This window comes from Pelophylax lessonae, assembly GCF_965119305.1.
Source record: "Pelophylax lessonae genome assembly, chromosome: 2".
Classification (NCBI taxonomy): Eukaryota; Metazoa; Chordata; class Amphibia; order Anura; family Ranidae; genus Pelophylax; species Pelophylax lessonae.
This window is the reverse complement of record NC_138769.1, coordinates 32,275,309-32,299,431: the sequence shown is the minus strand read 5'-3', so window position 1 is coordinate 32,299,431 and position 24,123 is coordinate 32,275,309. Positions and strand designations below refer to the sequence as shown.

The 24,123-nt window shown below is 43.5% G+C and overlaps 1 protein-coding gene across 1 annotated transcript in view; it reads left to right on the top strand.

Moving 5' to 3' along the window:
* Window positions 1-22,894, top strand: part of ARHGAP31 (Rho GTPase activating protein 31) — a 303,422-nt gene extending 280,528 nt beyond the window's left edge. Inside the window, exons 10-12 of the mRNA XM_082245042.1 lie at window positions 4,769-5,422; window positions 12,712-12,941; window positions 19,981-22,894. Coding sequence (XP_082101168.1) covers window positions 4,769-5,422; window positions 12,712-12,941; window positions 19,981-22,170 — 3,074 coding nt within the window. The 3' untranslated portion in view covers window positions 22,171-22,894. The remainder of the gene's footprint in view (window positions 1-4,768; window positions 5,423-12,711; window positions 12,942-19,980) is intronic.
* Window positions 22,895-24,123: the final 1,229 nt, after the last annotated feature.

The following is a 24,123-nucleotide window of genomic DNA, read 5'->3' as shown; positions in this document are numbered from 1 at the left end:
TAATGCAACTATGTACAAAATATCCATACCTGAAATTCTTCTTTAGCTCCATCATGTTGAGAAAGCAAGGAGGTCAGAAGTTTTGACTTCACTGGTAGCTGGTCATTGATTCATAAAAGGGGTGAAGTCAAAGACAGCCAAGCAGCTAGCATTTTCAGAAGGAGGCCAGCCCCATGTTTGCTTCTTGAAAATCTTGGTAATAGAGGGAGAATGGACTGCTTTAGGACTTCAGAAGGAACTGCAAATCACACAATTCTAAGAGGAAAATGTACTGAGAGAGAAGATGAGTTATATTTCCGGGTAATGCGGACGCCCTGTCAGCAGGGTGATGTACAGGATATCGTAGGGCTGCTTTGTAATCCATATTTCTATAGCTGCTGCGGGCAGTGACGGATTTGATGGTTATAAATCACTATGGACTTGTTTTGCGTAGAAACGAAGTATAATTGAAATGTCATTTCAATGTTGGCTTCATGGGACAATTAATAATTTATATTACAGATAGAGAATATACAGTCCAACACCCAAATGTCAAGCAAAATGCATCAAATAATCATAAGATGCGGAAAACATACGCTGTGTTACCAAAAGTATTGGGACGCCTGCATGAACTTTAATGGCATCCCAGTCTTAGTCCGTAGGGTTCAATATTGAGTTGGCCCACACTTTGCAGCTATAACCTCTTCAACTCTTCTGGGAAGGCTGTCCATAAGGTTTAGGAGTGTGTCTATGGGAATGTTTGATCATTTCTCTAGAAGCGCATTTGTGTGGTCAGCAGGGCTGCTGTTAGAAATCACGGGGCCCCATACAGCCTACCTGACAGGGCCCCTCTCCCAGCCAAAAGTGACTCCCAGCTAAAAGTGACTCTGTTTCTCTGCAGCCTCAGCTGCACACATACTGTAAATAAATAGGAAGCTCTCTGAGGCTTCCTGCTCTTTCACAATCTGAAGCATAGTAAACACAGTTTATTATGCTTCAGTGATGAATGGACACAGGAGTTATTGTCCACTGTATTAATTCAGGAAAGGAAGGGTAAATGACATATTTACCGCCACCTTCCCCCGGTCTCCATTCTGAAACATACCCCCTTTGTGCCTTTAACAACTGCTGCTGGGAGAGGAGGGAAGCCAGCAGTGTTGCAGGGGAAAGGGGCACACAGAGAGGCTCAGACAGCAGGATGGGGTGCATATGCTAGAAACTACCCCTCTGCAGTGCAGCCGAAGAGAGAGAGAAGAGGAGAAGCTCTCAGCACTACAAGGGGAGGAAAAAAAGGAACAGTATCTGCAATAAGACAGTACAATTGGCCCTCCTGCTCAGCAGGTGCCCGGGCCTCCCTTGTGAACAGATGGGGCCTGGGCCTAGTACAGAAGGGCTGGCTGTACTACCTTCTCAGTGGCCCTGGAGGTCAGGCACTGATGTAGGGCAAGGAGGCTTGGCTCGCAGTCTCCACTCTAATTCATCCCAAAGGTGTTTTATCAGGTTGAGGTAAGGATTCTATGCAGGCCAGGCAAGTTCCTCCACCCCAAACCCGCTCATCCATGTCTTTATGGACCTTGCTTTGTGCACTGGTCCAAAACATTTGGTGGAGGGGGGATTATGGTGTGGGGTTGTTTTTCTGGGGTTGGGCTTGGCCCCTTAGTTCCAGTGAAGGGAACCTATAAGACAACAGCATACCAAGACAATTTCATGCTCCCAACTTTGTGGGGACATTTTGGGGACGCCCCTTCCTGTTCCAACATGACTGCACACCAGTGCACAAAGCAAGGTCCATAAAGACATGGATGAATGAGTTTGGGGTGGGGGAACTTGACTGTATACAAAGCTACAGCATACAAAGACATTGTGCACTCCTAGTCTTGTGGTAACAGTTTGAGTAAGACCCCTTTCTGTTCCCCCATGACATGTCCCCCTATGTACAAAGTCAGCTCCATAAAGACACAAGTTTGTTGTGGAGGAGCTTGAGTTTCCTGTAATGAACCCTGACCTCAACCCTACTGAACACCTTCCATAAAGACATGGTTTGATGAGTTTTTTTGTGGTGGAACTTCAATGGCCTTCACAGAGCCCTGACCTCAACCCTACTGAACTCCATCCATAAAGACATGGTTTGATGAGTTTGTTGTGGTGGAACTTCAATGGCCTTCACAGAGCCCTGACCTCAACCCTGCTGAACACCATCCATAAAGACATGGTTTGATGAGTTTGTTATGGAGGAACTTCAATGTCCTTCACAGAGCCCTGACCTCAACCCTACTAAACTCCATCCATAAAGACATGGTTTGATGAGTTTGTTATGGAGGAACTTCAATGTCCTTCACAGAGCCCTGACCTCAACCCTACTAAACTCCATCCATAAAGACATGGTTTGATGAGTTTGTTATGGAGGAACTTCAATGTCCTTCACAGAGCCCTGACCTCAACCCTACTAAACTCCATCCATAAAGACATGGTTTGATGAGTTTGTTATGGAGGAACTTCAATGTCCTTCACAGAGCCCTGACCTCAACCCTACTAAACTCCATCCATAAAGACATGGTTTGATGAGTTTGTTATGGAGGAACTTCAATGTCCTTCACAGAGCCCTGACCTCAACCCTACTAAACTCCATCCATAAAGACATGGTTTGATGAGTTTGTTATGGAGGAACTTCAATGTCCTTCACAGAGCCCTGACCTCAACCCTACTGAACTCCATCCATAAAGACATGGTTTGATGAGTTTGTTATGGAGGAACTTCAATGTCCTTCACAGAGCCCTGACCTCAACCCTACTGAACACCATCCATAAAGACATGGTTTGATGAGTTTGTTATGGAGGAACTTCAATGTCCTTCACAGAGCCCTGACCTCAACCCTACTGAAAACCATCCATAAAGACATCGTTTGATGAGTTTGGTGTGGAGGAACTTGTGTTTCCTGCATCAAGCATGGACCTTAACCCTATTTAACATCTTTTGAATTGGAACTCTAATTGTGAGCCTGGTCGTTTTATCCAACATCATTACCTGGCCTCACAAATGTTGTTTTGGCTGAATGGACACAAATTTCCCACAGACACACTCCAACATCTTGTGGAAGAGCTTCCCAGAAGAGTGGGGGCTGTTGTAGCTGAAAAGGGGGACCAACTCCAAAATAATGCCCGTGGTTCTGGAATAGGATGGCCAACAAGATCATATAGGTGTGATAATCAGGTGTCCACAAACATAAACCAACTCAACCTAAACTATAATTCTAAACCTAAAACTCAGCTCTAACAATCAACCTTTCCTTTCTAACCCTAACACTCTAGTTAGTCCTAACCCTAACAGTTAACCCAAATTTTAACTCTCATTTGAAACCCTAACCCTATCACACAACCCTAACAGTCAACCTTTGCTCTAATTCTAACCCCTTTTCTGAAACCCCAACATTCAATCGAAAAATAATGTGGGAATTATAGGCTTCTAAATGTCCCTACAGTAAAAGGAACCTATTATTTTACACAGTATATGAAAAGAACATATTTACTTTAGATTTGAAGTAGGGGCTCCTATAAAAAGCATTTCCATCTTAGAAGAATCCTATTACAGAGATTTTTAGTATTCCTATATTGGCCTTTTCCTTTTTTTTCAATAACTCCTTCCTTCTCTCCCCTTAACTTTTGTCCTCTCCTCCACTTCCCAATGCACTTCATTCTGCCCCACCCCGTGCTACTCTCTCCCCCTCTTATATTTCGTTCACTTAATTCCCCTTCCCTCTTATCTTCCCTCACTCCATTCCCCTCCACTCTTATCTTTTTCCACTCCATTCTCCTCCCGTCATCTCCTCTCCATTCCTTTCCCCAGACCTCTCATCTTTTCTTCATTACCTTCCCCTCTCTATATTCCTTCCCCTTCTACCCTTCTCTTCTCTTCACCCAAATTCAATCCTCTCCCGTCTTCTCTCCTCTCCACTCCAAGCCCTTCATGACATGTCCCCCTATGTACAAAGTCAGCTCCATAAAGACACAAGTTTGTTGTGGAGTTTCCTGTACTGAACCCTGACCTCAACCCTACTGAACACCTTCCATAAAGACATGATTTGATGAGTTTGTTGTGGTGGAACTTCAATGGCCTTCACAGAGCCCTGACCTCAACCCTGCTGAACACCATTCATAAAGAAATAGTGGAGAGGAGAGAAGACGGGAGAGGATTGAACTTGGGTGAAGAGAAGGGTAGAAGGGGAAGGAAAATAGAGAGGGGAAGGTAATGAAGAAAAGATGAGAGGTCTGGGGAAAGGAATGGAGAGGAGATGACGGGAGGAGAATGGAGTGGAAAAAGATAAGAGTGGAATGGAAGATAAGAGGGAAGGGGAATACATTGAAGGAAATATAAGAGAGGGAGAGAGTAGCATGGGGTGGGACAGAATATTTTCCTTCCCCTTCTACTCTTCTCTTCATCCAAGTTCAATCCTCTCCCGTCTTCTCTCCTCTCCACTCCAAGCCCTTCTCTTCTCCTTTCCTCTACTTTCCCTTCTGCTCTCATCTCCCATCTACTCCATTCTTTCCCCTTTACTCCCTATTCCATTACCCTCTGTTCTGATCTGCTGTTTACTGCATTCTTCTTCTCATGTTCTCTCCACTCCTCTCCCGAGTATCCTTTCTTATTTCATATCCCTAATTTCCCTTTAGCCTTTTCTGTTCATTTCATAGTATACATTATACAAATGCTTTTAATGTCCTCTCACGAAAATCCCAAACCTTTTTTGAAAGCCCAATATGTGACGTTTCTTTCCCCTTACATCCTTTCACAGGTGAGGACGATAAAGGGAACCGACTCAAAAGGCCTGTGGGCACTGGCGGGTTCTTCATACCTGTCCTCAAGTCCCGTGCAACTGGAACCGGCAGCACTTATGATGTCAGTAAGCAAGACAACGAGTGGGATAGTGAAGAAGTAGCTGGGGCTGCAGGAGGTTCTAACCAAGACAAAGCCACCAAAACGTCTCAGGCAAAGCAGCCACCAGAGCAGATGAAAGTTTTCCGAATCGGGGACGATTCTGAGAATGAGCAGAATTCTCCAAAAGGAAGGAAGATGTTTTATAATGCCAATGATGGTTCCTCTAAAGCTGGGTTCCCTGGAAGCCTATTTCCTTTAGAAGCTTCGCCAAGACACCAAAGAAAAGCTTTGAACATCTCAGAACCGTTTGCAGTATCTGTTCCTCTACGTGTGTCAGCAGTTATCAGCACCAACAGCACTCCATGCCGAGTCAGCTCCAAAGACCGACCTCTTCTCTCCAGCCTGGAGGAACTGCCTCTACTGGAGCCTGACTCAGGGGCCAAATCTCCAGACTCAACGGGCAAATCTGGACTTAAAACAGGATCCCGTTCTCCGGATGTAACTGAACCAGTGAAGAAACACGAGCCGAGGAGGCCTTGCCTAAAAGATCTAAGCCCAGACTTTTTTGAAGGTAAAAAAAATATTTTATGTATTCATTTGTACTTTTTAATTTAATTTTATATCTACAATTGGTTTTGAATACATTTTCATTTGAAAGCGATTCCATGAGATCTTTTTCCAGGGTTGGGTTTCAGGTATCTCTATCAAATTTTTGGATGCTCCCTCATGTGATTTATGTGATCCATGATACCACATGAGCTAGAGATAAGGAAACTTGGCAAAGTGTCCCTGTGCTCAGCAGTGGTCCAGGTAGCTTCCATGCGTGGCTCTGCAGGATCACCTCAATGCAATGGTTCAGGCAGCTTTTATAGGCGGCTCTGCAGGATAACCTTAACGCAATGGTCCAGGCTGCTTTCATGGGCAGCTCTGCAGGATCTCCTCAATGCAATGGTCCAGGCTGCTTTCATGGGCAGCTCTGCAGGATCTCCTCAATGCAATGGTCCAGGCTGCTTTCATGGGCAGCTCTGCAGGATCTCCTCAATGCAATGGTCCAGGCTGCTTTCATGGGCAGCTCTGCAGGATCACATTAACCCTTACTGAGCGTGCTTCAGTACTTTTTGTGTTAGGTGTGGGAGAGAGCAGTAAAGTAGGGATGAGATTTGCACTGGGGGCCCTTGCCTATGTTGATGAATCACATGAGCTAGAGGTGAGAATATATTGCAAAGTGTCCCTGTGCTCAGCAGTGGTCCAGGCAGCTTCCATGCGCGGCTCTGCAGGATCACCTCAATGCAATGGTCCAGGCAGCTTCCATGCACGGCTCTTCACAGGATCACCTCAATGCAATGGTCCAGGCAGCTTCCATGGGCGGCTCTGCAGGATCACCTCAATGCAATGGTCCAGGCAGCTTCCATGGGCGGCTCTGCAGGATCACCTCAATGCAGTGATCAAGGCAGCTTCCATGTGTGGCTCTGCAGGATCTCCTCAATGCAATGGTCCAGGCAGCTTTCATGGGCAGCTTTGCAGGATCACCTCAACCTTCACTGAGTGTGCTTCAGTACTGTGTGTGTTAGGTGTAAAGTAGGGATGAGATTTGCATTGGGGCCCTTGCATATGTAGCTGTATCACATGAGTTAGAGGGGAGAAAACATGGCAAAGTGTCCCTGTGCTCAGCAGTGGGGCCCTTGCCTATGTAGCTGTATCACATGAGTTAGAGGTGAGAAAACATGGCAAAGTGTCCCTGTGCTCAGCAGTGGTCCAGGCAGCTTCCATGCGTGGCTCTTCACAGGATCACCTCAATGCAATGGTCCAGGCAGCTTCCATGGGAGGCTCTGCAGGATCACCTCAATGCAATGATCAAGGCAGCTTCCATGCGTGACTCTGCAGGAATATCCTCAATGCAATGGTCCAGACAGCTTCCATGTGTGGCTCTGCAGGATCACCTCAACCTACACTAAGCACGCTTTAGTACTTTGTGTGTTAGGTGTGGGAGAGATCAGTAAAGTAGGGATGAGATTTGCACTGGGAACCTTGCCTATGAAGCTGTAACGATTAGTCTTGAATGTTCACTATCTGCTGCTGGCCATTGCTAAGTGCTGCAGCACAGGTCTCTGTTGTGCGCTAACCTGCCTACATTAGTGGGCTTTAGGCTGGGTTCACACTAATGCAATTGCAGATATTGCATGTGATTCACACTGCATTTCTGTGCACATCAAATGCGATGTCTGTGCGATACAAATTCAGTTTGTATGGCTGAAATCGCATCGCATTTGCGCCAAAATGGTTCAGACCCATGGGATCCATTTCCACAGTTCGCACTGCATTCTGCGAACCAATTTGGGGGTATCATTAACTTTATATTGACACCTGCAGCGGTTCGCAGAGTGCAGTGTGAACTGCCTGCGATGAAGGAACCTGCACTGTGGTTCCCGCATCATACCAGTGTGAACCCAGCCTTGATATCTAGGGCAAAAATTTCAAGCATATCTAAATCGAAAAACCAAACAATTTAGATGTTTGATGGGTACCACATCTTAGAAGTGATGCCTACATTAGTTTTCTGTTTTATTGGCTTTTTTTTCCTTTATCTCTACCTGTTAGTCCTGGGAATAAACCACTTCTGGGTGGCTACGCTCACTCCGCAACTGACTCTATTAAGAGAAAAGATTATTTTGCTTTCTCACAGGATGTCACAAGGGCATGGTATTTCTGTCAAGATCAACACAAATGTTCTGTGCTTGTTAAAAACCTTCCTACCCTGAAAAAGTACAAATGAATGCAGCCACCACATATAAAGACCAGTAAACTACAGTTACATTTTTAGGTAAATGTTTTTGCTTGCAGTTTTCATGCATTTAGCTTTTTTTCATTTTTTTTTTTCCTCTTTAACACAGACTGTGTATAGGGAAAAACGGGGAAAAAAATTGGAATTTGAAGGCACTATACATAAAAAAAACAACACTTTATTGTTGATAAGCATAAAACCAAAAAGGGGAACATCAACCGTCCCCAGAGGGGCGGAGACAGTAGGTCAAAATGCAGGTGGCACAGTGACAGAAACCTGCCACTAGGACATACAAAGTGACAAGAGTGGACAAGATATCAATAAAGGTAGTAACAAAATGACATAGGTGAGGGCGCTATACGCTACAGTCGGGCAGCACCCGAAGTGGGTAACGCAGAGCGTCCTCAACAGTGGGGTACAATTTCCACAAGGGAACAGGTTCATGTAGCCAAATGCTCTACATGTTTCGCCTGATGTTCAAGCTTCTTCCGGAGCTGATGGAGTACATGTTCTGTATAGCGAGATGAACCATAATTAGTAAAACGACACAGAAAATAATATACAAAATACAGGTTGAATACATCCAGCTGGTTTACAGATATGCACCATGACACACAGTTTAACAAACAATTGCACATATAATACTATACAGTTGAAAAATTCATAAATTATACTGATCCAGTACACATGGGGGAGGGGAGGGAGAAGGGAAGGAGAGGAATGCCTCTCCGACCCTCTCATGGCTACAATGGATGGCACAAGGGTCAGCCATCCGAGGGGCCATGAGAGCACAATGGGGTCACTGTGGGGAGCAGGGGAGAAAATGGAAAAAGTAAACGACATAGCAATCAAAATAAGGATACCTACCCCTATAAAGGTGTCACTGGGGCCAACAAGGGCGCCAGGAAGGTAGCCAAAGGCGTATCATAAAATAATAGTAGTCACGAGGGCCTGCTGAGGCAACACATAGGGGCACGCACTGCTACGGCCACTTGGAAAGTATTGATTGTTCAAATAACAGAACAAATCAAATGTAGACCTATAGTGGAGGATGGGAAAAAGGTAACCTGTTATAATAAGACCCATGGTGTGGCCGTATGAGAATACAACACTGAAATAGCCACATCAGGGTCATAAAACACCACAGGGTCTTAAGTGTGGACCACCCAGGTGGGGTTGCAGATATCCAGAAATCCCACAAGAAGATAGGCATGCAAGTAAAGGTGCCACATACAGGTAGGGGTACAGATATCCAGCAGTCCCGCAGGAGGATAGGCGTACAGATAACATACATGGAAACAAAACCAAAAACCAACACCCGGAATAGTATCATGCCATAGATACAGAAAATGAAGGTATGAAATGATGAGTACATAGCCAGCACCAAAAGATATGGATGGGGGTAGTGCCTGGTACATCCAGAGAGGGAGCGGTGAACACTAACCAGTAGGGAATTAGAAAAAGTGAATACTCACTGGTAGAAATCATAACAGGGCAAAGGCTGAGGGGGCTTAGTCCGTAGCAAACCCTCCGGTAAAAAGAAACTGGCGATAGAGGGGTGGAATTAGTAAAAGGTCACAGACAGAGCCAGCAAAAAGACAGGCAGAAAGACAAAGTTACCATGCAGTGCGTCCTCCTGGTTTTCCTCACAGCAAAGATGCCCCCGGATGGGGAATAACCACCATACAGGAGGCTTGATGACTGCCTCCTTTATAGCTCACTGCTCCCGAGTCCATGAGTCACAGGATGTGACGTCAATCCGACCCCGGCCATCCGTCCCGCGCATGCACCATTCACCTGCGCTCAGAGGGGCAGGATCTGCTGGGATGGCGGGGCGCGGGAGGGGAGGGGCTCGATGGGACCAACACGTGATCCCATGGGCTCTCAATGCCACACGCACCGTCATCCTCTCCTTCCCTTCTCCCTCCCCTCCCCCATGTGTACTGGATCAGTATAATTTATGAATTTTTCAACTGTATAGTATTATATGTGCAATTGTTTGTTAAACTGTGTGTCATGGTGCATATCTGTAAACCAGCTGGATGTATTCAACCTGTATTTTGTATATTATTTTCTGTGTCGTTTTACTAATTATGGTTCATCTCGCTATACAGAACGTGTACTCCATCAGCTCCGGAAGAAGCTTGAACATCAGGCGAAACATGTAGAGCATTTGGCTACATGAACCTGTTCCCTTGTGGAAATTGTACCCCACTGTTGAGGACGCTCTGCGTTACCCACTTCGGGTGCTGCCCGACTGTAGCGTATAGCGCCCTCACCTATGTCATTTTGTTACTACCTTTATTGATATCTTGTCCACTCTTGTCACTTTGTATGTCCTAGTGGCAGGTTTCTGTCACTGTGCCACCTGCATTTTGACCTACTGTCTCCGCCCCTCTGGGAACGGTTGATGTTCCCCTTTTTGGTTTTATGCTTATCAACAATAAAGTGTTGTTTTTTATGTATAGTGCCTTCAAAGTCCAATTTTTTTCCCCGTTTTTCCCATTTCAATGATTTTCAGGATGTGGCACATGATTTTGTATTCTGCTATGCCCCTGTTTTTTGCTGCATCAGGGTCAGCGTAGTAATTCTGTTCAATCACAGACTGTGTATAGCTGGTTACTAAGGAGCGGGCCAAGAAGCCAGCTGCTGTGTCCTTAACAACCGATGAGTTATCAGCTGTCAGCGGGGTTCCCCACTAACAGCTGAATGTAAAAAAAAAAAAATCAAGAAAAAACTACATTTGGTCCCCCCCCCCCCCCAAATCCATACTAGGCCCATCAGGTCTGGTATGGATTTGGAGGGGAACCCCAGGCCAACATTTTTTTTTTAAATGGCATGGGGCACCCCCCAAAATAAATACCAGACCCCTCTCTGAGCATGCAGCCCGGCAGGTCAGAAAAGGGAGAGGATGAGTGAGCCCCCCCCGAACTATACCAGACCACATACCCTCAACATGAGGGGGTGCTTTGGGGCGGGGCTTCATGTTGATGGGGACGAGGGCCTCTTCCTCACAACCCTGGGCTGTGGTTGTGGGTGTCTACCGACGGGGGGCTTGTCGGAATCTGGAAGCACCTTTAACAAGGGGGCCCCCGAATCCCACCCCCCATGTGAATGAGTATGGGGGTACAAAGTACCCCTACCCATTTACCAAAAAAGTGTAAAAGTGAATAAAGATAGTACAAGAGTTTTTGGCAAGTCCTTCATTAAAAAATAAAAAAACGATGTTCGCCCATGTAGATCCATTGGCAATCACACCGTCCACTGCACCGCCGGACCCGAAAAAAGGAAAAAGAAAAAGCTCAGCTTGCGACAAATACTCCTGTGATCTGCTTGCTTCCCCATGTGACATTTTTTAAATAGCTAAGCGGCATTGCCTGGGTGGCCCCGCTCCTTAGCTTGCTCGTCCACCCCCTTTCCTGACCTGCCTGACTGCATGCTCGGTTAAGGGTCTGATATGGATTTTAGGGGGGCCCCGCGCCATTTTATTTTTTTTAATTTTGGCATGGGGTTTCCCTCAAAATCCATACCAGACCCAAAGGGCCTGGTATGAATTGTTATTTTGTTGCCTGCAATTCTTGCTTTTACATTCAGCTGTCAGCGGGGAAGCCCACTGACAACTGATGACTCATCGGTTGTTAAGGACGCGGCAGCCAGCTTCCCAGCCCACCCCTTAGCAACCAGCTTACACTGTTTCGATTAAGATAAAAAAATTAATAAACGCAAAACCTATGTAAAAACGCATCAAATACGCAACACTCGCGTTTTTGGTGCAGGCCCATTGAAGTCTATTACATGCAAAATGCAATTTGCGGCGGGAAAAAAATGCACCGGCTGAAAAACGCATAGATGTGAACGTGTACCAGAGGAAACCAAGTTAAATGGACTGTAGCGAGTTTCTGCAAAATGAAAAACGCACTGAAAAATGCAAAGGTGTGAACTAGGGTTAAGAAATGAGGAACAAGCAGACGGCGGGAGCCTTTGACGAGACTGGAGGTTTTTTTCCTTTTTTCGGGTCTGGCACTACGGCGGGCAGCGTGATTGACGATAGATCTATATTGGGGGATTTTATTTTTTTTTAATAAATGAATCTAAATAATATGTTTACATTCATTTTGGTATTAGGTTGAATTAATTTCCCCATTGTCAACTGACTTTGTTGGGCTGCGCACATATAAACATACAAATTAAATGATTGATCTCTCAAGTTCAACCCCGATACAAAAAAAAAGTATTTGAATATTCATGCTACGATCACTAGTATAAAAACAAATGGATCCAAATCAATTTGGATCATTTGTTATGTTGTTACGTTATTTCAAATGCTTTAAACATTAACAAAAGACCCAATCTATCGCAACCTGTCATCCGAATAAAACAAATTAATACAAAATAATTTATTTCTAAACAATGTATAATTTCTTTCTGATTAGTTGAAATTCATTACTATTGTGATTCAGAGAGTCGCATGTATCCGAATCACACAAATCAGAATTTTGATTCGACACTAAACAAATTGCTCATGTCTTCTGACCATACACCTCTGCCCGTAAGTCAGCCCCCTGCTGATTAATTTATAATATTCATACAAAATATTTCATAGTTACCTGATAAGATCTGAAAAACATAAATAAAATAATAGAAATTGATTTAAAAAAAATGATATATGTATATACATATATATATATATATATATATATATATATATACATACATATATATATATATAAATAAACACGTTAAATTATAAAAGAAATTTTTTTTTCTATCACACACACACACACATATATATATATATATATATATATATATATATATATATATATATACACACATATATATATATATATATGCATATATATATATGTTTATATATATATATATATATATATATATAAACATATATATAAATATATATATGCGTGTGATATAAGTTTTTTTTTCTTTTATAATTTAACGTGATGGCTAAATAAAAAGTATGAAAAAAATAAAAAGTATAAAAAATATGAAAACAATTTGCATAACAATGTATTGCCTTTTGAGTTTCTACTGACTGATCATTTATTTTGCCTTGACAGAAGATAACAGGACTCTGACTCTGAAGGAAATCTTACTGGAAATGTCGCAGTTACCGGATATTCTACCAATCTCGGTGGTAGACAGGAAGCCGGTAGATTTTGTATCGATCAATAAATTACATGAAGCCATTCAATCAGAACCCATCAAACCAGCAGAAGCTGACACAGCCAAGACCTCACCAGAGATTACCCCAACCAATGATCTGCATAGTCAGTTCCCCAATGATCAGGTAAGCACAGGGACCTTCATAGTGCCATTGCTTTTGACTAAGACCTCATGTACCATGGCCTTTTAGCTCTGCTGCATATGAGGCTCCAGTGTTTAAGCTCTGCCCCACTTTTATGTATTGTACTTTTCAGTATTTTATTGAACTGTGTCAGATTATTATTCTGTAGTATGCTGACATCTAATGGCGGTTTTGACATACTACAACTTGTTTACTTATGTGATTTGGTATCTCCCTCTGTGCCCCCTCTTGTTCAGTGCTAGATAGTTTAGTCCAGTGGTCCCCAAACTGAAGCCCGGGGGCCCGATGTGGCCCTTTGCTAGCCTTTATCCGGGCCGCAGGGCACTATTTCATCCACTGACACCAGCAAAGGAGCACAGTTTCTCCCAATTACTCCAACGATGGGGCACAGTTCTTGCCGATGACACCAACAATGGAGCCCAATGACACGATTGATGGGGCACTATTCCTTCCACTGATACCAATGATGGGGCACTATTCCTCCCACTGATACCAATGATGGGGCACTATTCCTCCCACTGACACCAATGATGGGGCACTATTCCTCCCACTGACACCAATGATGGGGCACTATTCTTCCACTGATACCAATGATGGGGCACTATTACTTCCACTGATACCAATGATGGGGCACTATTCCTCCCACTGACACCAATGATGGGGCACTATTCCTCCCACTGACATCAATGATGGGGCACTATTCCTCCCACTGATACCAATGATGAGGCACTATTCCTTCCACTGACACCTACGATGGAGCGCCATTAGTCTCACTGACACCAACGATGGAACACCATTCATCTCACTGACACCAATGATGGGGCACCATTCATCTCACTGACACCAATGATGGGGCACCATTCATCTCACTGACACCAATGATGGAGCACCATTTGTCTCACTGACACCAATGATGGGGCACCATTCATCTCACTGGCACCAATGATGGGGCACCATTCATCTCACTGACACCAATGATGGAGCACCATTTGTCTCACTGACACCAATGATGGGGCACCATTCATCTCACTGACACCAATGATGGGGCACCATTCATCTCACTGACACCAATGATGGGGCACCATTCATCTCACTGACACCAATGATGGGGCACCATTCATCTCACTGACACCAATGATGGAGCACCATTTGTCTCACTGACACCTACGATGAAGCACCATTCATCTCACTGACACCAATGATGGAGCACCATTTGTCTCACTGATACCAATGATGGGGCACCATTTGTCTCACTGACAACAATGATGGGGCACCATTGGTCTCACTAACACCAACGATAGGGCACAATTTCTCCCAATGACACCAAAGATGGGGCATTTTTTTACTCCCACTAATGCCGGGACGTTTTCTACTCCCGATGCTCCCAATCCGCCCCCCCACAGTCTGAAGGACAGTAAACTGGCCCTTTGGCTCTGGCGCTGTCCTCTTCTCCCATCCTGCGCTGTCCTCTTCTACAATCCGGTGCATAGTCTGTTGGTGACCGAACCTGAGCTAGTGTGTCCAATGAAAATGTGACGGACCCATTGCAGATCTGTATCCAGCGCCATGTTTATGTTGAGGTGGCCTGGCTAAAAAAAAAAATTAAAAAAATGTGGTCCTTCCATTATCCATAGTAGGTCAACTTTAGGATGTCAGGATGTAAAATGGTCGTATTTTATTCTTTTGCAGTAGTTTCTTATTAAATATGACCACGGCCTTTGTTAACCTTTGTAACTCGGTCTTTAAATGTGATGTTTTTGGACTTATTGTGAGATAAATGATGTTAATAAAGGTCAGCTGTATTGCTAAAGTGTCAGCGCTGACATTATGTGCCATTGCGTTGAGTTTGCGAGATGTTCAGGAAAGAGAATAATGAAAGTAAATGTCAGGCGTTTAGTCGGGGAGTCTCATCGGACAATATTTATGGCTTTATTCTATAAAGTAGTGATGTAGGGTCTATTATCTGCTTACATGAGGAGATAAAAAAAAAAAAAAACATTCTAAGGCCTGATGTACACTGCTGCTGATAAATGGACGTTTAGGCCTCATGCACACAGGGCATTTTTACAGTTGCTTTTAGGAGCATCAGGCACTTTTGATGAGCTCATTTAACCACTTGCCGACTGCCTAACGCCGATCTACGTCGGCAGTCAGCCCCTCACAGGCAAAGTGACGTAGGGCTACGTCACTAGCCTGTGAGGGTCTAGGGAGCGAGCGCGCGCCCCCGGAGGCGCGCTCCCGCTCCCGCGTGGTCACGGACCCCCCCGCGCGTGTGACCGGCGGACCCGATGTCCGCCGGTCACTCGGCGATCGGCGGGGGAGAGGGAGAATGTCAGGCAGCTTGTGTAAACAAGCCACCTGTCATTCTCCTTGCTGTTAGGATACTGATCACTCGGATCTAGTATGTAGATCCGTTGATCAGTCCATACAGCTCAAGCCCCAGCCAATCACAGTAGAAAGCACGCCCCTAGGGATACACACAGCCCCTCCCTCCCAAATAAAGTTAACCCCTTCACTACCAGTGTATTTTTACAGTAACAGTGCATATATATAGCACTGATTACTGTAGAAATGTCACTGGTAACCCCAAAAGTGTCAAAAATGTCAGTCAAGGGTCCGATCTGTCCGCCCCAATGTCGCAGTACCGCAAAAAAATCGCAGATCGCCGCCATTACACGTTAAAAAAAAAAACAACAAAAATGACAGAAATCTTTCCCTTTGTTAGTAAACGCGATAACTTTTGCGCAAACCAATCAAAATACGCTTTTTGCGATTTTTTTTTACCAAACATAGGTAGCATAAAACAAATTGGCCGAAAAAGTAAAAAAATTTTGATTTTTAAATTTTTTTTGGGGAATTTCATATAAAAAAATGTGAAAAATATTGCTATTTTTGCAAAATTGACGCTCTTTTTTTGTTTATAGCGCGTGATCAAAAAATCGCACAGGTGATCAAATACCACCAAAAGAAAGCTCTGTTTGTGGGAAAAAAAGGACGCCAAATTTGTTTAGGTACAGCGTCGCACGACCGCGCAATTGTCCGTTAAAGTCACGCAGTGCCGAATCGCAAAATACCCCCTGGTCGGAATGGGGGTAAAATCTTCCGGGGCTTAAGTGGTTAAAGTGATACTAAACAAACACTATTTAAATTTACATTGTCCCTTCTATTTTCATATGTGGATGATGGTACTGCAATTATTTTAATAATTTTTCCTAATCAATATACAGCTGTCACATGACCCAGCTCTCTCCTAGGCTGTCTGCAGGGAAACATAAGCAGGAGGAGCTTCTAGTCCTCTGCTGCTGGTCACATGTTCAAAAAAAAAACAGCCATTGGAATACAGAGCTAAAGATAAATAATTAATATCAATAAACTGTTTTAAATTATCAGACAAATAAATATTTGAATACAATTCTGTGTCACGCCCCTCCAGCCTGTGTTTTAGAATGAGAGGGAGGTGAATCCTCCATCAATCAGGATGTAATATCCTGCCTCCAGTGTGTTTATCTGATTAGTGGGCATGGAAGAGTAGGGAGGGAGTGGGCTGTCATTTACCACTGTGTATACGCCCACATGTGTGACTCTATAGTCACATGGGCTGCTCAGATGTGATAGGGAGGAAATACTCAGCATAGAAACTCACTGAAAACTGAGCATGTGCAGAGCTGCCAACACTGCTCTACAAAATTCCAAGCTGAAAGCAAGGACATGGACAGAAGGCGGAGATAGAGAGCAGCAGGATCAACCAGGTTTTTTGCAGAATACATAAAACGAATCTCGTAGCGACTATTTATTGATAGTTTTTTTTTATGATGTGGGTTAGTGACACATTAAGAGTTCAATCACATGGGTGTACAGCGTGCAGAAGGGTAGTGTTTATGCACCCAGGAGGTGAAGGTGTTCTGCAAGGCCGCTACCAGCAGCCTGTTAAAAACCATTCACAGGCTGGCATTTGCAGAATATGTTGGAAGATTATACCTCAAGACAACTATTTAAGGAAAATATACCATTCCCCTTGATCATATTTTTATTTCTATCTGTGACAACATTGGAAACATTTTCCATCGCTTCCTGTTCCTGTGATGCCTTTCCAATTAATTGGGGCTAAAAGGGACAGGAAGGCACAGATAGGAATACAATCATTGGCAGGTGGTCTAGCCTTGCCTCATGTTGGTAAAAGTCAGTTTTTGGGGGTTTTTTGGTGTCACTGTTGGGGAGATCCCATCACTTTCTGTGCTGATGGGAGTTAAGGGGAGGCTTCTCCAATAGGAACACAGACAGTGATAAAAAAAAAAAAAAAACGGCTCCAACCCTTCCTTGCTCTATCCAAAGTGAAATGAAAATTTTTGGCCTAAATTTGTATTTAATTTCAAATTATTTAGAGCTGTTACTTTTTTTTATTTTCTCTCTTATATATACGTTTTAAAGTGGTTTACCAGGATTATGGCTGAAGATATCAGCCATAACCCCGGTATCATTTTTTTATAGCCGGCAGCTGGCTTTCACATGAAAGCAGCCTGAGAGGTTCACGAGCCTCTAGAACTGTTTCAGAAGGGGCGGCAGGGGGGCTTAGTAGTTTTTCAGGCTTACCGTTTCTGATGGCTTGCCTGAGAAATGATCCAATGGTGCAGCTAGCTGGTCACAGAGGCGATCAAAGAGTAGATCCTCTTTGATTGCCTCCATGGCCTTGAAGGATCGGAGCGATGTCATGACAACATTTCCAGTCCAGTTTGGACGTAAACATTTTTTTCTCTTACGTCCTCTGACAGTCGCAGCCCACTCATACAGTCTTCACTACCGGGTATTGGTCTTATCCACAGGAGTAAGCTAGGCAGAAGATTTTGTTAAAAACATTCACAAAACCTTGTATAGACACACCTAGAGGGGGCTGTCCCTCTGGTCCAATACCCCCCTGCTAGCAGCATTCCCAATTCAGTTTGTCTTTTGCCTAGTTAGGAGTAGGCAGGCTTCCCTTGGATGGGGCTGCAGTCTCAGCCTTTTCTTCTTATTTTTTATTTAAAAAAGTGATTTTTCTTTACACTGGTTGCCTTTTAGACGGTTGCCTTTTCCACCCCTCACATCTACACTGCTTTGGGACATCCCAGTAGTGAAGACTGTATGAGTGGGCGGCGACTGTCAGAGGACGTAAGAGAAAATAAAATTTTTGTAAGAACTTACCGTAAAATTCTTTTCTCTGAGTCCTCTGACAGTCGCCGCCCCCTGCCCCTCTTTTGGGGTTCATGGACCTATATACTGCTTGCTACCACACTGAATTGGGAATGCTGCTAGCAGGGGGGTATTGGACCAGAGGAACAGCCCCCTGTAATTGTGTCTATACAAGGTTTTGTGAATGTTTTCTTAACAAAATCTTCTGCCTAGCTTACTCCTGTGGATAAGACCAATACCCAGTAGTGAAGACTGTATGAGTGGGTGGCGACTGTCAGAGGATAATTTTACGGTAAGTTCTTACAAAAAATCTATTTTTTTTAATGCAAAAGATCAAAAAAAAATGTTTTTCTTTTGCTTTTCAAGGTAAAGGAGGGATTTAGGGTCTTTCTGACCCCAGATCTCTCCAGAAAGAGGCCCTGTCAGGAATAAAAGTGATTAAAAAGAAATAAACTAAGGGACAGTGTAAAAAATAAAAAGTAAAAAATATAAGATGCGTACTTTAGAGTGAGAGCAATAATTTTAGCGCTAGGCCTCCTCTGTAACTCCAAACAGGTAACCTGTAAAGGCGTCGCCTATAGAGATTTTAGTAATGTAGTTTGTCGACATTCCATAAGCATGCAAAATTTGAAAGCGTGACATGTTTTAACATTTTACAAAAGAAAATTGGGGTATATATTGTATTTTTTATTATTTTTAATTTCACTAAAGGTATTTTTTAAAAAAAAATGTGTTTGCAAAACTGCCGCGCAAATACCGTGTGTCATAAACCAGGGCTCAAAATTTCAACTCATTAAAACTACTAGCCAGGCCTTAAGAGTTACTCGCCACTTGTTGCCCCACCCAAACCCTACACTGTTAAATGTTTTATTCAGAATTAATTTACAAAAAAATATTAACAACAACAACTTTAGAGTGCCCACAGCGTGCCCCCTTAAATGCAGAGTGACCACAGCGTGCCCCCTTTCAATGCAGAGTGACCACAGCATGCCCCCTTCAATGCAGAGTGCCCACAGCGTGCCCCCTTCAATGCAGAGTGCCCACAGCGTGCCCCCTTGAATGCAGGGTGCCCACAGCGTGCCCCCTTAAATGCAGAGTGCCTTACAGCGTGCCCCCTTTCAATGCAGAGTGCCCACAGCGTGCCCCCTTTCAATGCAGAGTGACCACAGTGTGCCCCCTTTCAATGCAGAGTTCCCACAGCGTGCCCCCTTAAATGCAGAGTGCCCACAGCGTGCCCCCTTTCAATGCAGAGTGCCCACAGCATGCCCCCTTAAATGCAGAGTGACCACAGCGTGCCCCCTTTTAATGCAGAGTGCCCACAGCATGCAGAGAGACCAGCGTGCACTTACCTGATGCAGCGGCGGCTTCTCCTAAATCCTCCGCGTCTCCCGAGTCCTCCTCCTCCTCCTTGGCCAATGGCAATTGTTCGCCTTTCGGCCAATCAGGAAACGGGTCTCGGACCCGCTTCCTGATTGGCCAGGAGGAGGATCAGGAGGAGGATCCGTGTGACAATAGCGAATATTGATTCGCTATTGTCACACGATGGGTGGGCTCAGGGCGCACTGCTCTGCGCCCCGGGTCCACCCTTTTCTTACAGCACAGCCCTTACTCGCCATCCTCATCATTCCACTCGCAAAATGCGAGCAGGCGAGTGGAATTTTTGAGGGCTGTCATAAACAATTGCAACAATCGCCATTTTATTCCCTAGGGTCTCTGCTAAAAAAAAAATGTATAATGTTTGGGAGTTATAAGTAATTTTCTAGCAAAAAATACTGTTTTTGTAAATAAAAAGTGCCAGAAAAAGCCTGGTCTTCAAGTAGTTTTGTGCTGACGTTTTTTTCCTTTTTTTTCATAGGAGGATGATGCATCTATTACTCTCCTGGATCCTCTTTGGTCAGATATACAAGAGCTGAAGATTACTGAGTCAGAAGAAGATCTTTCTACTTCTACAGGAACTGCAGCAGATTCTAACAGAGCTCCATCGCCATCTTCTCAAAGTAGCGAAGCTGTAAAAGAAGACAGCTCGTGCGATGGAGCACCTGAAATGAATATAAAGAAGGACATTCCTCATTCGCTTGATGAAGGCAGTGGTAATATGGCCGAGGAAAGAAGCAACCAAAAAGAAAATGTAATTCCTCCAAATACAGAACTGGAAAATGACAGCACCCTACCTCAAGAAACCCATGAATGTACACAGCAAGAACAAAGACTTGTTGATGAGCACGATTTAAGGTCCAACCCTGAAACACCAACTGAGGAGATTGCCCTTGAAAAGCCGTTGGCTGCTGATAAAGAGAGAAGGATGGCTGTTGTAAAAGAAAGTGAAAGTGAAGATGCGCAAGTGATTTCTGATCTAATGGAGGGAATCAGAGAAGAAGACACGGATGATAAGTCAGAAGAAAGAAAATCAAGTGAGTCTTTAGACAATGATGATGATGTTGGAGGAGATGGTGCACAGACATTTGAGCTTGAAGAACTATGGGAAGACCACCAATGGGTAACAAGCCCTTTGCACTCTCCAAAATTAAAGACTGTTGTAGAGACTGAGGCACCAGCCATACCACCAAAGAGGAGAGGAACTACAGGGGAACTATATAAAAGGCCAGAGTTTACACGCAGTTTATCTCTGGACAGTAAAGACACACGAACGAGTCAGTGGACGTTGAAAATGGCTGGCATTAAAGCGGATGGAGGCAGTTACATTAGATCAAGGAATGATCAACTTATAAACCAAAATCTTAAACATGAACCACAGCTTGGACAAATGATTTCCAGATATCCTGAAATGTCGGCAGGTGGAAATCAAGTTGATTCATTGCTTAAAACTGAAGATAATGATGGTCGGCCATGTACAGAACCTGTGATTGAACATTCGTGGATGAAGGACAATGAATTTTTAGATACTACAGTAGTAACACCAAGAGTACCGTTAAATTCCTTAGATAGTTTGCCTAATGTCAATGTCCAGGAGGTAAAGCCTTCAACCCATATTTGTAATAATCATCAATCAAATGACAGTGGTATTGCCAATGAAGGATCATCAGAGGAATCTCAAAGTCAACCTTCATCTTTAAAATCAGATTCATCCTCTTCATCTGGAGCAATTTTTACATTCGAAAACACATCCACCCAGAATCCTGATGGCACAAAACATCAGCAGATTCATCAATCAACCACATTTACCACACTATCATTGTATGATCGATCAAAAAGTTTAAATGAGAAGCCGTGTTCTCACCAAAATAGTGATTTGGATTACTCATCGGCAAATCATGCACCAACGGGACGTCGTAACTCCGCTCCGGTGAGTGTCTCAGCAGTTAGAGCTTCGTTTATGATAAAGATGTGCCAAGCCAAAGCTGTTCCAGTAGTGCCACCAAAGATCCAGTACACTCAAATTCCTCAGCCATTACAAGTGTTAAATGCAGATTCAGAAGTTCTTCCTCCTGAGAAAAAAGAAAGTGAACCCGATTCAACAGTAAAGCAGGCTTCACCCCAAGTTACGGGGACTAATGACATTCCAAAGACACCAAAGACTGAGGTTAAAGCTGTGGAGGAAAAGGAGAATAGTGATCCAGTTTCTACAGATGCTACTCATCATTCCACTTTGAATTCCTCATCAGACAACAACCGAGGTGTTTCTCAAGATGTTCCAGTTCTTCGCCGCAAGCGAACTTCAGATGGAGAGGCTTCTGGGGACACGCCTTTTTCATCTAAATTGGAACGCCCTTCTGGAATTTCAAAGTCTTTTAGGTCCCGACCAGGAAGACCTCAAAGCCTCATACTGTTTAGCCCACCTTTTCCCATAATGGACCATCCTTCAGTTGATTCCAGAATTCTTCTAACTCCTATTAAAAGCCCAACTCAGACCACTTCCCAGGAGTCTGTAGGAGAAAACCAGAGGACTCCAGATGGGGTCATTCTCAGGAATAAAATGACAATCCCCAAAAATGGGCAAAGACTGGAGACATCAACCAGTTGCTTCTACCAACCACAACGGAGGTCTGTCATCTTGGACAGTCGGAGTGGTAGACAAATTGAGTAGCAGATGGAAACCAGGGTATTTACTGTACATTTTTATGCAAAACAGAGAATATTGTTGATCTTTGGATCTTTCACTGCTACAGCTAACATATTTTCCTGAATTGCTGGGTCAATTTATACCCTTCAGTGATGGCAAAACCATATGTAAATAATTAAAGGATCCACAAGAATCAAGAGTTCAATCTTTAAAACATTGATTTAGTGAAGGAGGTTTTTTTGCGTTGGTTGTCCTCTTCGTCTACCTAATGATGGACAGTACTCTTTATTATTTTTAATATTAACAATATTGTAAAGCTGCAGTGCAGTTTATCCAGTCCGATTGATCCAAAGATGTCAACGCTTGCTTAAAGTAATCAAAAAGTAGCATGAAAATGTTTTTTTTACAGCAACCCTGTAATGACGTTTAGTAAGACACGTGGATTTAAAGATCTTAACTTGACAGCACTTTGCAAAATATCGACTATGCAAAACTTATTTAACAAAACCAAACATTGTTCTCCATGCTAGGTGACCTTGTTTTGGCATTGCCCAGTATCCTAGTAAAGATCTAGTGACTGAACTGGAGAATGAGCTAGATTAGATGTCCTTCAAAACGCGTAGGCCCACTTTATGTTTTTAATTGTTTTTGAAAATCTTTTGAATTTTATTAGAAAAAGATCTTGTGGAGGAGAATTGTATTATATTAATATTTCAGTAGTTTTTTTTTTCTCAGCCATAAGATCCACCTCAAACTTAACCTTAAACCTTAAACTTGCCAGTACAATGCTGAACTATGGCAGTCTTTGAGGGTAATTTGCCTTGTAATATTTTAAGTAATTGGGGGGTTCACACTTTTTGTTGAATTTAATTTATTATTTTTAAATTCATTTTCACAACCTTTACAGAAGAAGATGTATCAGGTAGCCATGGGGTAAATGATCACCCACAATGCACCAATTTTAAACATTGCTCTGGGAGGTTATCAGTTGAGCGTAGAGAAACTTGTTAGAGTATTTGAAAGGGCTTGTTATTTTTTTTTGTAGAGATTTTCATGATGGAATATCTCTGGTAGTTAAAGTATTATACCCTTTCCTTCATAAATCTCCCTACCACAGTTCCAACTTGGTCCTCAAACGATGGCAAAGCCATAAAAGGACATTTTCCTCCTTCTGCTACATTCTCTGTGGTATAAAATACTGTAGATGAAGAAACAAGCAGCAAGAGTGAAACTCTTTTTTAGTGGCTGTAATATATGGATCACAAGATTGGAGTGCCTTACCCACAAGATTGGAGTGCCTTACCCACAAGATTGGAGTGCCTTACCAAAATGTTGCAGGCCAAAATGAGATTTTATTCTAAACATATAGCGAACGTAACCTCCAATATGTTTTCGGGAGCCACACTTTGCACCTTTCATTGGGGCTTAAGAAAATAGTTCCTAAGGAGTCAACAAAGAATAAAGCTTGGATGGACTCAGAAAAACAGTGACTTCATAGACTTATGTAAAGCCCCGTACACACGCACAGATTGTTGGCCAACCGATCGGCCGTCTTTGTCCAGTGTTGTTTGTTGGTTGATAGGTGCTCTAGACTTGCACTGGACTTTTGTTGGCCAACAAAAACCAACTTCAGAAGTGATGTCATGTGATGGTTGACTTTCCGTGTGTTTTTTCTTCTCTGAGCATGCCCAGTCTTGCTCATCTGATTTTTGTCTGCCAAAATCTGTACTGACTGAGGAACAATCGGCCGTTCTGTTGTTGGCCAACAAAAATTTTATAGCCTGCACACCAGATTTTTTTCGGCCGAAAATTCGCAGTTGGTTGTCGGAAGCATCATACTAACAAGCCGACAATCGGCAGATCGGACGTTGGCCGACAATTTACGGCCAACAATCTGTGCGTGTGTACGGGGCTTTAGAAACATTATTGGTTGGTTGGAGTAGCAGCTTGACGGCAGTTGCTTAGCAGCTACAGGCA